Source organism: Cnephaeus nilssonii (assembly GCF_951640355.1).
Source record: "Cnephaeus nilssonii genome assembly, chromosome: 14".
In the NCBI taxonomy this organism is placed as follows: domain Eukaryota; kingdom Metazoa; phylum Chordata; class Mammalia; order Chiroptera; family Vespertilionidae; genus Cnephaeus; species Cnephaeus nilssonii.
Genome location: NC_137085.1, coordinates 997122 through 1011660, shown reverse-complemented (window position 1 = coordinate 1011660; position 14539 = coordinate 997122). Strand labels below are relative to the sequence as shown.

Here is a 14539-nt window from a genome sequence, read left to right as displayed (position 1 = left end):
GGCACATTGTGGAGCAGACTCCCCCCCACCCCCAGCAGGAACAAGGAGCCTGAAGGGAATTTTTAACTGAATGAACGGAATGAAAATGAGAACGCAATACAGCAAACATGAAGGACAAAGCTACAGCAGTACCAAGAGGTAAACTGACAGCATCGCAAGAGAGGAAAAGAGCAGATCAGCCATCAAACCTTAGCCCTCAAGCAGCTGGGAAAAGAAGAGCAACACAGACCTGGTCAGGGTGCGTGCGGGAGGCAACCAGTCGATGTGTCTCTCTCGCCTCAATGCTTCTCTCTCTCCCTTCCCTTCCACGCTCTTTAAAGATCAATGGGAAATATCCTCGAGTGAGGATTGACCAAAAAATTTTTCAAAATAAATAAAATCACAAATAACCCAACTTTTAAAAATACATATTTTTTATTGATTTCAGAGAGGAAAGAAGGAGGAGAGATAGAAACACCAGTGATGAGAGAGAACCATGGATCGGCTGCCTCCTGCACGCCCCCCACTAGGGATCGAGCCCACACCCGGGGCATGTGCCCTGACCGGGAATCAAACCGTGACCTCCTGGCTCATAGGTCGACCCTCACCCACAGCCAGGCCAGCCGGGCGACAAATAACCCAACTTGTAAATGGGCACAGGACCTGAGTACACACTTCCGCAAAGAACGTGCACACGCGGTGCAATGAAGACACAAAGGCGCTCGCCGCACACGCCACGAGCACTGCAGACCTCGAAGCCAACACGAAGCACCACCCCAGCCATGAAGACGGTCTCCAACTAGAAAAACTCCCAGGAAAAGAACAACCGACAGACCGCGGGCAGGAGACATCGGGCGCTGTGTCACGGGAGAGGACACACCCCTGGCAAATAAGCATGAGAAGAGCGTCCCGCCACGACCGTGAGGAACTGAAATCCCACGCGGGCTGCGTCCCTGCGTGCGTCTCTGAAGGGCTCGAGTCAAAACAGCGACAGCACCAGGAACGCGATCATCCCACGCTCTGGAGGATGTGTAGGAACACGGCCTCCTGGAGAGCTTTACTGCTTAAGACACTAACCGTGCAACACAGAACCGGAACGGCACGCGGGCATTGCCCCAGGAGCGGACTTACGTCTGCACAGAAACTGCGCTCAGGCGTGCGGAGCCACGTTATTCCCAGCGGCCCCAACCTGGGCGGCCCGAGGCCCTCCCACGGGTGAGCGCCAATGAGGCACACGCTCCGCCGAGACCAGCAGCCAGCACATCTGGGTGAACCCCCAGAGAACAACGTGGAGTGAACCGGCCAGGACCACAGCTACAGACATGATGCTCTTGAAATGGCAAAAGGCCAGAGTCGGCCCCGCGGGCAGTGGCTGCCAGGGCCGGGACAGCCTCCCACCTGCTGGTGACACAGCCAGTTCTGCAGGCTGTGACCCTGCGGGAACAGGGCCAGGACCGCGGATCCGCGCTGTTTCCGGCCCCCGTCCTCGGAAAGCCTTCCCCTTCAGAGTCAGTCCCCGGGTCCCCCTGCACCACCTCCCAGCCCCGGCTCCAGGTCCCAGAGAAAGCCCTTCCGAGTTGACTTTACGTGCCGTCCTCACCTGGTACTGCCTTCCGCCTATAACCTTTAACCTTTAACCTGACTTCCAGGGTTCGTGCCGGTCCTGCTCCGGTCACGTTTACCTGCCCCTTCCTGGAGCCCTCATGCCACCTGACCCGGCTCCTGCCGCCCTCCCGGGCGCTCTTTGCTCTGCTGGCTCCCGAGTTCCTCCCACCCCAGCCAGGCCCAGCCAGGCCCAGCCAGGAGCCCGGCTCTGCTGCATGCTGGGGCCGCCCGCCACAGGCGTGGAGCCGGCTCAGCGCTGGGCGTCCGCTTCTCCATCTGCACTCGTTACCCAGGCGATCTCACCCCCTCGTACTTTTAACCACCACCCATGACTTCACACGTGCACCCGGCAGCCCTGCGCCCGTGTGCCCACTGCACACGCAGCACCCCACTGCGACATAATGGGTCAGAGCAGAATGCAGGCTCCACCCCCACTCCTCGGGAGCAAAACTGAGCGGAGACCCCGTTCCCCACATCTCCCGCTCCCCCCGCCCCAGCTCACACCTCTGATTCTTCCTCTCCTGGTCCCCGATCCAGGCGACGGCAGAGCACACAGCCTATGGGTGTGCACACGCACACGCCTTCCCCAGGTCGCTCGCACCGAGTACAGTGAACGTGTCAGAACCACGTGCATGTAACCCACAGTGTGTCTCCCACTGGCCCTGGAGGAAAGTGTGGAGCTGTCCTGAGTGACAGGAAGTCCCACCATCACTCCCAGTAGAAAGCAGTCTGGGTTCAGAGAGTGTCCAGTCCTGGCTGCTAACAAACTGGTCAACATGCTCTACATGTTGCCTGGGCCACAGCTGGCCTCCGTCAGCAGGAGGGACGTGTGGAGGGACGTGTGGAGGGACATGAGGCCCCTGTGCCCCGGGTGGCACCCTCCCTCCCACAGCTGCCGGGCTGGCTGGCAGCCAACACAGGAACGGGAGGAGGGTGGGGGACAGGCAAGCCCCTCCTTCGCCCCTGAGATAACTCTCTCGGGGCCCACAGGAACTGACTGCGACTCCGCTTACTCTCCTCCAGCGGGGGAGCCCCCACCGCCAGGTTTTCAGTGGTCCACGCTGAGCGATGTTCTCTGCTGCGACCCCATCGCCCCGGGTCGGAATTTAAAGGGGCTCCTGGCTGCCCACCGTCCCCCAGCCACAGCTGGCCCACGAGAGGCCCCTGCCTGGCACGGAGCGCCCTCCAGCGGGGAGCCGCGTCGCGGGAACCAGAAAGCCCTCCCTGGGCTGGTGAGAAGCCGCCCCACACCGCCTGCCGGCCTCCCGCACCCGCCCTGCTATCCCTCTCCGTGGGGACAGTGGCCACCTGCTCGGCGCCAGCCTCACGGCGCATCACCGTCACCGCGTCCGGGTGCCCCGCCACACTTCCAAGTCACGTCCCGCAGCGACTGTGCGGCTGGTTCCAGACCTCCCGCCCGCATCCCCGTGTTTCTTCAGAGCGCTGGCCCTCTCGAGCCCTTTCTTCCTGACGTCTCCTGCTCACCCCCCGCATGCAGCTGCTCAGGGAGCGCCCAGCACCAGGGGTCCCATGGGTGTGTCGATGAAGCCCCAATGGCCCTTTCTTGATGGGGCCTCCTGCCCACGGTCTGGTTCCTGCCCTGCCCCCCAGGGGCGCAGACCCACGAGGAGTCGCACGGCCACTGGCCAAGCCCCGGGAGCCCTGGGCGGCGCGGACCGCTCTGCAGCCGTGCACTCGGGTGGGGCTGGCGAGGATGTGGCCGGCTCAGAGCTATTTTTAGGGTCTCTCTTTGTGAAAAGTGTTCCTTGATCGGCTGAGGGAGAGAACAGCCAAGCCCGTCATCCCTGCCTTTGTCCCCGCTCAGACAGAGCTGTCATCAGACATGCTTCCGCTCCAGAAAGGAATCTAGTTCATTAGACCCAGGGCCAGCGCCCCGAGTTCCTCATCCCTCTGCCTGCTAGCGAGCACTGACCACGCCCCTGCTGGGTGCCCAGCCCCAAGATTCACCCGGGGTCCCCACGAGCCCCGGAGGCGGGGGCACAGGCTCCAGGGGCCGCAGCCCGAGCCCCACCCTAGCGCACAAGTGAGGGTTCAAAGGGAAGCACCTTATGTTCCAGGGACCCCCCGCCCACAGTTGCAGGAGCAGGACGCACCTTCTACCCACGGAAAACCTAGCAACCCCGGGCTACCCCTCACTGGCCACACTCCTGGCTCCCAGGCACCTCCCTGCCCGCCTCCCAAAGCCGCTCCCTCAATTGCTCCCCTGCCTGCTGGCTCCCAGGGCTGGAGGGGGCGGAGGCAGCTGGGGGAGGGGAGGCTATCCATTAAAGAAGACAGGTCTGCTCAGGAGAAGTGTCGGGCAGGAAAGGTGGGAGTGACAGGGCACCAGGCTCCCCCAGGGCTACACCAGCTTCTGTCACAGGCACCAAACCCGACTGCCCGGCACTGCCCAGCGGGCTGCCACGCTGTCGGGGGTGAAGACCAGAGAGAAAACAAAGGGACAAGGCACAGGCTCCCCCAGGCACCCGGTGTGACGACAGCCGTCTCCCTGGGCCCGGCTCAGTTCAGCCCAACTGTACCCGCCCCTCAGGCAGCCCCGCCTTTCTCCACACAGCAAGCGGCCCCCAGCCGTCCGTCCGCCGAGGCAGCAGGAGACGGCTCTGCCCCTGTCCTTTCTGACCTCCACCACCTCCCTCAGTCCGCTTTCCTAGCAGAAGCTGCAGGCCCAGGTAAGGGTCAGAGCTGTGCCCAGCCGGTGTGGCTCAGTGGTTGAGCACCGGCCTATGAACCAGACGGTCACGGTGTGATTCCCTATCAGGGCACATGCCCAGATTGCGGGCTCGATCCCCAGTAGGAGGCAGCTGATCCATGATTCTCTCTCATCACTGATGTTCCCATCTCTCTCCCTCTCCTTTCCTCTCTGAAATCAATAAAAATATTTTTTTAAAGTATTTATTAAAAAAAATAATAAAGCCCTAACCGGTTTGTCTCAGTGGATAGAGCATCAGCCTGCGGACTGAAGGCTCCCAGGTTTGATTCCAGTCAAGGGCATGTACCTTGGTTGCGGGCACATCCCCAGTAGGGGGTGTGCAAGAGGCAGCTGATCGATGTTTCTCTCTCATCGATATTTCTAGCTCTCTGTCCCTCTCCCTTCCCCTCTGTAAAAAATCAATAAAACATATTTTAAAAAATAGTAAATAAATAAATAAATAAAGAGTCTGAGCTGAGACTGCTCCCCGTGGGCCCCTGGTGGGTGTGAAGGAGGAGCGGGCGGGCACAGGTCCTCAGGTCAGATGGACGCGGGCCCGGGGGCTGCGGGCTGAGAGGCACTCACGTTGTAGAGGATGTCGGTCCAGCCCTCCATGGTGATGCACTGGAACACCGTCAGGATGGCGAACAGGATGTTGTCGAAGTTGGTGATGCCGAAGTTGGGTCCCTGCCAGTATTCCCGGCACTCGGTGTCGCCCTCGCACAGCCGGGCGGGCGCCTCCTTGCCGCAGGGGAAGTCGCCCACTGGCTTGGCTTCTGTGTGGAAAAGAAGGGAGCGCAGACCCTGAACTCAGCAGCACCGCGTTCTCAACCCTCCTGGCCTGGACACCCCGCACGCACGGAGGTGGAACCCCCTCAACTTCCCGCCACCCCTCTGCCCCTGCCCAGCTGCCCCCTCCTGTGGGCAGCCTGCCCCCTCCCTCAGCTGGAACCCCACTCACGCTCAGGACTGATTCATCTTAAAACCAGACACAGCACACTCCTCGCCCCGCCCAGGACGCGGACTCCCCTCCCTCCAGCCGAACTGCCACGCGGTTCTCCCGACACGCACACCGGCCTGTCACTCGGAGCCACCGCAGTCCCCATGCTCGCCAGACAGGGGGCCCAGAGTCCGCCCATCCTGTGCCCAGGGGACAGCTGGCAGCCAGGGACCAGGCAGAGGGACGCGAGGAAACACCAGGACCCCGTGCTGACCTCTGGGACCAGGCGCAAGCAGCAGGTGCTGATCCCTCCCTGCCCCAAGCCCCAGCGAAAGGAGCAAAGGATGACTTTCGGGGTGGAAACCCCGCCTGTCGGCACGGAGGGCCTCTGAGCAACGCCAGGAGGAAACCGGCAGTCCCGGGTGCGGGCAGAGCCGACCACACGCTCTCCTCCCTCCAGACGCCTCAACAGCCCGTGAAGACGGCAAGGCACCGTCTGCGTGCGGACAGCTGTGTCCTCTTCACTGACGTTCCACTTCCGCTCTCAAATCCTGGGCAGACGCCTTCTCCCGCTGCGACGACGAGCGCACGTGGCCGGGGCCCCCGTGCTGTTCACGCCTTCGAAGGAAGAGCTCCCCAGACTCACAACAGAAGGCGGTGTTTGCAGGAGCTGAGGCGGCGAGGAAAACTCCCTTTGGTTTCCAGTTGGCCCGAGGCTTCTGAAGTCCCAGTGGCTTAGATTTCAGGGAAAGCCTTTCCGCGTCTCCGAGGCGTCCGCGGCTCAGGCCACCGCCTGCGGCCATGGAGGCCCGCGGCTTGTCCCCAGGTCAGGCCAACACCGGGCCCTGCAGCCCCTCCGGTGTCGCTCCCACGCAGACCCCACTGTCCTCGTCTCTCCGGACACGGCTCGGAGCCCTGACCGGCGCCAAAGCCGCACAGCTTCCTGCTGCCCCGTCCTTCCCCCGCCACCTGCACCGGCTGCTCCTGCGGCGGAAGCTGACCGGGCGGCCGGGCTCTCCCTCCCGCACCCCAGGCCCCCGAACCCTTCCGCTCTGATTCCGTTTCCCCGGGAGTGACTGAGACCGCACCTCTTCCCTCTGCCCCAGGGAAGGGCAGCTGCGCGTCCCTGGCTGGGCACCCGGAGCCCGGCCCGGCGCGGGGTCCCCGGATGGGCGGCCTCACCTGTGGTGTTGGGGAAGCAGGCCTTGTGGAACTTGCCCATGTAGAACTCGAGGCCAATGATGGCGAACATGAGGATGGCGAAGAAGAGGAGCAGCCCGATCTGTAGCAGCGGGACCATGGCCTTCATGATGGACTTGAGCACCACCTGCAGACCTGGGGGCGGCCGGTCAGAGGGCGGCAGGTCAGGGGACAGCGTGTGAGGGGGCAGCGGGTGAGGGGGCCGCGGGTCAGAAGGCGGCGGGTCAGAGGGCGGTAGGTCAGGGGGCAGCGGGAGAGGGGGCAGAGGGTGAGGGGGCTGTGGGTGAGGGGGCGCCAGGTTAGAGGGCCGCGGGTCAGAGGCGGCGGGGGGGGGGCGGGTCAGCAGGTGAGAGGGCCGCGGGTCAGGGGGCGGTAGGTCAGGGGGCAGAGGGTGAGGGGGCTGCGGGTGAGGGGGCGGCAGGTCAGGGGGCGCCAGGTTAGAGGGCCGCGGGTCAGAGGCGGGGGGGGGGGGGGGGGAAGGCGGGTCAGCAGGTGAGAGGGCCGCGGGAGAGGGGGCCGCGGGTCAGGGGGCAGCAGGTCAGAAGGCATCGGGTCAGAGGGCATCGGGTCAGAGGGCCGCGGGCCAGAGGCAGGGGGCGGGGCAGCAGAGCCGCAGGCCGGGCCCGGGCAGGTGCTGGAAGGCGGGAGGGGAGCTGCGCAGCCTGAGGAAGCCCAGGTCCTGGGGCGGGGGGCGGGCGGGGGGCGGGCAGGGGGCAGATGTCAGAGGTGAAGGCCGTGGGCGTGTGGGCTGTGGATCTGAGGAAGCTCGGGTGCAGCGAGCGCAGGGTCCTGGGAGGGGAGGGGAAGATTCTGGAAGCTCAGAGCAGAGGCTCCTGGGAGGGACGAGCAGGGAATGCTGGGAGAGAACAGCAGGCGATCCTGAGAGGGAAGACGAGGGAGTCCTGAGAGGGAACCCGGAAGATTCTGAAAGCGCAGAGCAGAGGATCATGGGAAGGAAGAGCAGGGAATGCTGGGAACTGGGAGGCGGGGGTTCTGGGAAGGAAGAGCCGGAAATGGCGGGAAGGAAGAGCTGGGGATGCTGGGCACTGGGAGCCGGGGGTTCTGGGAAGGAAGAGCCGGAAATGGCGGGAAGGAAGAGCTGGGAATGCTGGGAACTGGGAGCCGCGGGTTCTGGGAAGGAAGAGCCGGAAATGGCGGGAAGGAAGAGCAGGGAATGCTGGGCACTGGGAGCCGCGGGTTCTGGGAAGGAAGAGCCGGAAATGGCGGGAAGGAAGAGCAGGGAATGCTGGGCACTGGGAGCCGGGGGTTCTGGGAAGGAAGAGCCGGAAATGGCGGGAAGGAAGAGCTGGGAATGCTGGGCACTGGGAGCCGGGGGTTCTGGGAAGGAAGAGCCGGAAATGGCGGGAAGGAAGAGCAGGGAATGCTGGGCACTGGGAGCCGGGGGTTCTGGGAAGGATGAGCCGGAAATGGCGGGAAGGAAGAGCAGGGAATGCTGGGAACTGGGAGGGGGGGGGGATTCTGGGAAGGAAGAGCCGGAAATGGCGGGAAGGAAGAGCAGGGAATGCTGGGCACTGGGAGCCGGGGGTTCTGGGAAGGATGAGCCGGAAATGGCGGGAAGGAAGAGCAGGGAATGCTGGGCACTGGGAGCCGGGGGTTCTGGGAAGGAAGAGCCGGGGATCCGGACAGACTCAGCCCCGCAGGGAAAGCGCCGCGGAGGACCTGCCCTTCGGGGTTCGCCACCGACACGGCCTCAGGGTGTCGGCGGAGGACCCGGCAGAGGGCGCGGCGCCCGTGAGGCTTCCGGCCGGCGTCGGCGGAACGGGAGCCAGCACCGGTCTCCCCGGCAGCGGCGTCCGGGGCCGCGCCCAGCCTGGAGCACCCCTCACCCGCCTCAGTCCCCGGACAGGGGGCCCGGGCAGCGCTGAGTCCGCCCTCGGGCCCAGCCCCCATGGCGTCCTCTGCTCTGCCCTCAACCCCAGAAGAGGGGCGCACCTGGGGCACAGCGGAGCCTCCCTCCGGGGAGCCAGGCCCGCTCCGGGCCCGGTGGAGGAGGGGCACCCTGGGAAGGCCAGCCCCCCTTCACCTGGTTCCCCGGGTCCCGAGCGGCCCGCGCAGAGGCCGGGCCCGGGTGGGAGGAGGCGGGGTCCCGGCGGCCTGAGCCCCGCGGACTTGGCCACACTCACTCGGAATCCCCGACACCAGCTTGAGGGGCCTCAGCACCCGCACCGCCCGCAGCGTCCGCAGGTCGAAGTCGGTGCCCGCCGTGGCGAGGATCCTGCAACAGACCGGGAGGTGAGGGCTCCGCACACCGTGTCCTCCACCCCCCGCCCCCGGCACAGGCTGGCCCAGGGCGCGGGGCCGTGCTGCCCGCGGTGGGTGACCAGCACGCGGTTCAGAGGCACCTCCGAGAGGCACTGCTCGCCCGGCCTTTGGTCTGAGCCCCAGCCTGAACCAGGTCCCCAGACCAACCCAACTGCAGCCCAAGCGGCCCGTGAGCGGCGGTGCCGAGAGGGCGCGGGAGAGAATGGAGGCTGAGGGGCTCCTGCATGCACCGCCCTCTCATGCATCTCGGGGTGAGTGGGAACCGGGGTGGGGAGGGGGGGCCACAGGGCTCCCACGGCTCGGGAGGCCATTCCAATCTGCTCCATTCGGACTTAAAACCGACACGGAAGCTCCCATTCCCACCTCTGCCCTCGGCACTCCCTCTGCTCCCTTCCCCCAAACCCATGTCCAGTGTCCACCTTGCCCTCTGCACGCCTGACCTTCCCTCCCGTCACCTTGGCCCGCACAGGCCCGCCCCCACTGTCCACGGAAAAGCTGTGACGAGCCTCCTCCCCTTGCCCTTGGGTGGACCCTCACCAGCTCCGACGCCAGCACCCGGAGTCTTTGTCCCTTTTGCCAGTTTTACCTCCCCCTCCCCCTCCACCTGCTCCTGCTCCCCCTCCCCCTCCCTCTCCCCCTCCTCCTCCCTCAAAAAGTGGACACCCAGGGCTCCCTCCATCTGGGATTCACCCCACCGTGTGCTTATTACGCCCAACCTGGCACCTTTAACTCAAATCTGGAATTCCGGGCTCAGGTATCCAAGTGTATGTTACACATTCCCACTGAGATTTTTTAAAAAGCATATCAAACATGATAGACCTGAGGGGCTCTGTTTCAAACTTCAGGTAATAAAAATACCGTTTTTTTAAAGTTCAGAGTTGTTACATCCTGGTGACTAAAGAGCTTTTTATTCTTACTCCTAGGCTTGCTCCTTCCCAGTGAATGTCCCCCCGCAACCCCATCTCAGCAACTAGTCAACTGTTGTTTAAGCCAAAACCAAGGCTTCACCCCTGAATGCCTCTGGTACATTCCACATCCAAGTCACAATTTAAAATGCACCTTAACAATCCTGGTGAAGGAGGCTTTATGCCCTTGAATGCACTGTAGTGAGGGGAGAACTGGTGTCAAAGAGAAGGTAAAAGTCCCAGCAGAAAAGAAGGGAAACAGGAAAATCTTTCAAACCAAAGTCCCATGAGGCATGAGGGAGTCCATTCACCTGCTGGGACTAACTGTTGGAAGATTAACCCCATTCAGACAAAACCAGCAAATCATGAAACAAAACAGGCAGGTATTTTAAAAGCTAGAGTCTGGCAATAAATAGTTACTGAAATAATAGCAATAACCATCAGGAATCATACTCTGGGCAGGAGACGTGGTTTGACAGTAGTAATGGTTTAGGAAATAGTGTAGAGGAATCCACGCACAGCCGTCAGAGAACAAGAGAAAGAAGCTAAGCGACGTGGAGGCTAGACCCCTCCTCGAACACGCGTCCAAGGTGCGTTCCGGGAAAGAACTGAGTGAATGGTGAAGAAGCCACATTTGGAGAGAGAAGGAGGAATTTCCAGAATTAAAGACTTAAGTTCAAAGTTCATTACAAGAAACAAATATAACATCACTGAGATGTCCCTTTTCCCCAAATGAACCTACAAATTCGATGCGATTCCAGTAAAAGTCTCAACATTTCTTATACGTAGAAAACCCTAAATTTGTAGAAAACCCACAGAAAGTTACCATAACTAATGAATTCAACAAAGTTTCAGGATATACCATCAGCACACAAAACAGGTTGTATTTCTATGCACTTGCAACGAACACTCAAAAGAGGACATTTAAAAAAATCCATTTACAATAGCATTCCAAAGAATGAAATCCTTGGGAGTAAAATTAGCCAAGGAGGCAAAAGACCTCCTGGACACGGAGGACTCCAGAGCACTGCTGATGGAGAGCCACGGGAAAGATCCGTTAGAAGACCGCGTTGCTAGCTGTCCGCACCACCCAAAGCACCCTGTCGAGGCCGCGCGATCCCCATCTAAAGCCCAGCCATTCCTTTGCGGACATAGAAAAATGCACCCCAAAATTCACGTGGGACCTCAAGGGCGAGTGGCCAAAACCATTTTGAGAAAGAATGAAACTGGAGGAGTCATATTCTCCGATTTCAAACATCACGCCTGTTCTCAGCATGCAGGTTTTCCCGTCCTTCCAGGTTATTCCTAGGTGTTTCATTCTTTCTGTTGCATTTGCACATGAACTTGTTTTCTTCGCTTCTTTTTCTGGAACTTCACTGTCCGCGTAGAGGAATGCAGCGGGTTTCCGTGCATGGATCCGGATCCTGCTACTCGACTGCACTTGGTTCGTGTTTGGGACAGTTTTCTGGTGGAGACTGGTTTTCTGTGCATGGAGTCTTGCCGTCAGCAAAAAGTGCTGGTGTCCCTTCTTCCTGCCCATTCTGGTGCCGTCGTGTCTCTCTGGCCCAGTGCTCTGGCTGGAGCGCCAGCGCTGTGTTGATTGAGGGGTGAGAGGGGACACCCTTGTGTTGCTCCTGATCTTAGAGGAAAAACTTGCAGTCTTCACGGCTGAGTGTGGCATGAGCTGAGGGCTTGTCGTATGTCACTGTTATGTTGAGGTACTTCCCTTGTATGTCCATCTTACGGAGTGTTTTCATCATAAATAGTTGTTGTGTTTGTCTTTCTGACTTATTTCACTTATTTAGCATAATGCCTTTAAGGTCCATCTACATTGTTGCAGATTTAATCCAAATGCCTTTAAACAATGATATTTTGGGGTTTGTAACTTTCATAAATAGAATACTGATTTTTTTTTTTTTTTTAGAAAGTACAATCTTTTCTGATAATCTCTTCGATGCACAGAACCCACTCTGAAGGCACCAACAAGCACACTGATCATAAAGGATTCCCTTTCAAATCAGGTAATAAGCCTGGCTGCTGTGGCTCAGGGGTTGAGCATGGACCTATGAACCATGGGGTCACGATTCGATTCCTGGTCAGGGCACATGCCCAGTTGCAGACTCGATCCCCAGTGTGGGGCGTGCAGGAGGCAGCCAATCAATGGTTCTCTCTCATCACTGATGTTTCTCTCTCTCCCTCTCCCTTTCTCTCTCTCTCTCTTAAATCAATTTTTAAAAAAAATAGGAAAGGAACAGACACGATGACAATTCCTGAAGACGACGAACCTCCCAGGACCTCGGTCAGGAGTGTGCAGTCCAGGGCAGCGTCGGCCTCGCCTGAGCCGTCACGTTCAAGGTGGACTCTGGCAGCCCTTCCGGCCAGCCCCCTCGGACACGTGTCCCGTCAGAACCACAGCATTAAGGAGCTGCTATTACAGCGACGACTGGCACAAGCGGCCATCTCCGGGGTCAGCGGGAGAGAAGCGCACTGCGTAGTCATGACAGATGACGACGGAGACGCTGGTGTGTGTGAAGTGACGGTGAAGGGCCGACATGATCCGCTTCACGTACACATGGATGAGCCTGAGGATGTGGCACTCAGTGGGAGACGGGCACAGAGGCCTCTTGGTGCGACGGCGCTCGTGAGCATCCAGCCAGGAGCAGAGCAGGCGCTGCCGGGCGGGGCCGGGGCTGCTTTTGGAGGAGGAGGAAAATGTTCTAGAATGAGGTTGTGGGGCCTGGCCAGCACGGCTCAGTGGGTGAGCGTCGACCTATGGAACGGGTTCACGGTTCAATTCCCAGTCAAGGACACATGCCCAGGTTGTGGGCTTGACCTCGAGTGTGGGGCGTGCAAGAGGCAGCCGATCCATGATCCTCTCTCATCACTGATGCTTCTATCCCTCTCTCCCTCTCCCTTCCTCTCTGAAAGCAATTAAATCATGTTTTAAATAAATAAAATGAGGTTGCGGTGACAGTGGTACAACTAACTCGGAGCGCACTGAACCCTGAACTGTTGGCGGTAGAAGAGGATACGATGGGACGTGAGTTCCCCCTCCATGTGCTGCTCCACCAAAAGAAGGCGAAATACAAGCTTTTACGTGGCTCATGATGACACCCTCATGAAACAGCTGGAACTCGGGCCCAGAGCACACGCCCGGCTGTGACCACTGGCGGCCCAGGCCCGGCTGCCCAGCCCACGGGGCATGGGGACTCGGATACAAGGCACAGGCACATGAGCACGCGTGTGGATGAGAACAGGAGCCGTGCACACAGCCTGAACCCAAACACGGCTCAGACAGATGTGCGGCAGACACACCGACACGGCACACCGCTCATCAGCACCCACAGCTGGGGGAGGGGGACCCCAGCTGCAGCCCTGGCAGGTCCCCTAACCCTGACCTAGGCCCTCACCCACAGCCCCAGACTCAGGGTGCCAGCTGGTCTCTGAGGCCGCAGGTTCCCAGCTGTCTGTGCAGGACCCTGGGTCACCCCCAGCCTTCCTCCCAGCCGCTCTCCAACCCCCTACTCGGCCCGGCCACCCCCAGGCCATCCCTGTCGGAAAGGCCAGAGCTGACCAGGGGCCCACGGCTGTTACTTGTCTGTGAGGAGGTGACAAGATAGAGGAACCCTGACCCTGACCCCACCCCCACCCTGGTGGGCACCTGCCTGCCCACTCCCCCTCCTGCTCTTCCTCCCTGACCTTTCCCACAGGGGTCCCTGCTGAGCCTGGGGGACGGCACGGACCGTGTGCGCCCAGCATCCCCGAGCCCATTTGATCTGGAACTACCTGGGGACAGTCAGGACCACACCAGCGGCCGCGATCACAGCCCGGGAGGTCCCTGCCCGCTGGGTGCACACGCTCCCAGTCCTCACCCTGGTCCCTGGGGAGGGGCCGCTTCACCTGTTTCCCGATGGGAGGGGCCCTCCCGCCCCCTGGAGCAGGTGGCGGGGACCACACAGCGCCAGCCGCCCGGACAGCCCTCACGGTGCCCTGGCCCCGCGCACACAGCCACGGCGTCCGACTCCCAGAGACACCCCAAGTAGACAGCCACCAGAGGGTCTGCAGGGCTGCCCTTCCCGCCCAAGGTGCTGTCACCCGCTGCTCGGAGCCCATCCAGGCGGGGCCAGAGGCGGCACCCAGCCCCTTGGGGAGACGGACACCAGCACCCGGACTTCTCTGAGGAACCCCGCCCGAGCAGGACCCTGGCTCCGACGCTGGGCCTCAGCCTGAGCCTGTCTTCCCGGCCACTGGGCTCCGGGCAGCGGCACTGTCCACGGCGCAGCCCTCCTCGGGGGCCCTGGGCTGGCGAGGTGCCCGGAGACGTGCGCCCGGCTCAGTGAGGCGCACCCGTGTCCTCCGGACATCACTGCTGTCACTGGAGAGGGTGGGCGGCCAGGGGAGGCCTCGCGCCTGCACACCCGCCCTTCATGCTGGGCAGGTGAGGGGTCTTCAGGTCGGGGCGGGAGCAGGGGTGCAGAGCCAGCCAGGCGCCCCCCCCCTCCCCCCGCAGGAGCCAGAGCCCCAGAGCGGAGCAGGCGGAGCCACCTCCACCTCCAGGAACTGCTTTGTCACTGACTTTCCAGGTGCAGCTCTGGCCCAGGAGGCTGCTGGCGGTTGCCATGGAGACAGCCTGTGGGTCTCAGCCTCCCGCCCCCGCCCCAGGGGCTGAGCTGAGCAAAGGCCTGCATCTCATTCAAACCAACCCCCGCGGCTCCTGGGCTCCACGGCTTCCAGGCCTCCGGGGGTCAGCGTGCCCGTCTCACGGGGGAGAAACGGGGGTCCGGGGGCACCCCCAGTGCCCAGGCTCCCAACCTGGAGGAGGAGCCCCAGTGACTCACCCAGAGGAAGTGTCACAGCCGCTGGCCGCCGCCCACCGCTCAGGAAAGGGGGGCTGTGGGGGCCCCTCCCCGGCCCCTC

General features: G+C 61.5%; 1 protein-coding gene across 1 annotated transcript in view; it reads right to left on the bottom strand.

Moving 5' to 3' along the window:
- The window catches only part of CACNA1B (calcium voltage-gated channel subunit alpha1 B), a gene marked incomplete at its 5' end in the record, with an annotated part of 110781 nt that overhangs the window by 88055 nt on the left and 8187 nt on the right, over positions 1-14539 (bottom strand). The window contains 3 exons of the mRNA XM_079789606.1: positions 4880-5070; positions 6417-6569; positions 8579-8670. Coding sequence (XP_079645732.1) covers positions 4880-5070; positions 6417-6569; positions 8579-8670 — 436 coding nt within the window. The remainder of the gene's footprint in view (positions 1-4879; positions 5071-6416; positions 6570-8578; positions 8671-14539) is intronic.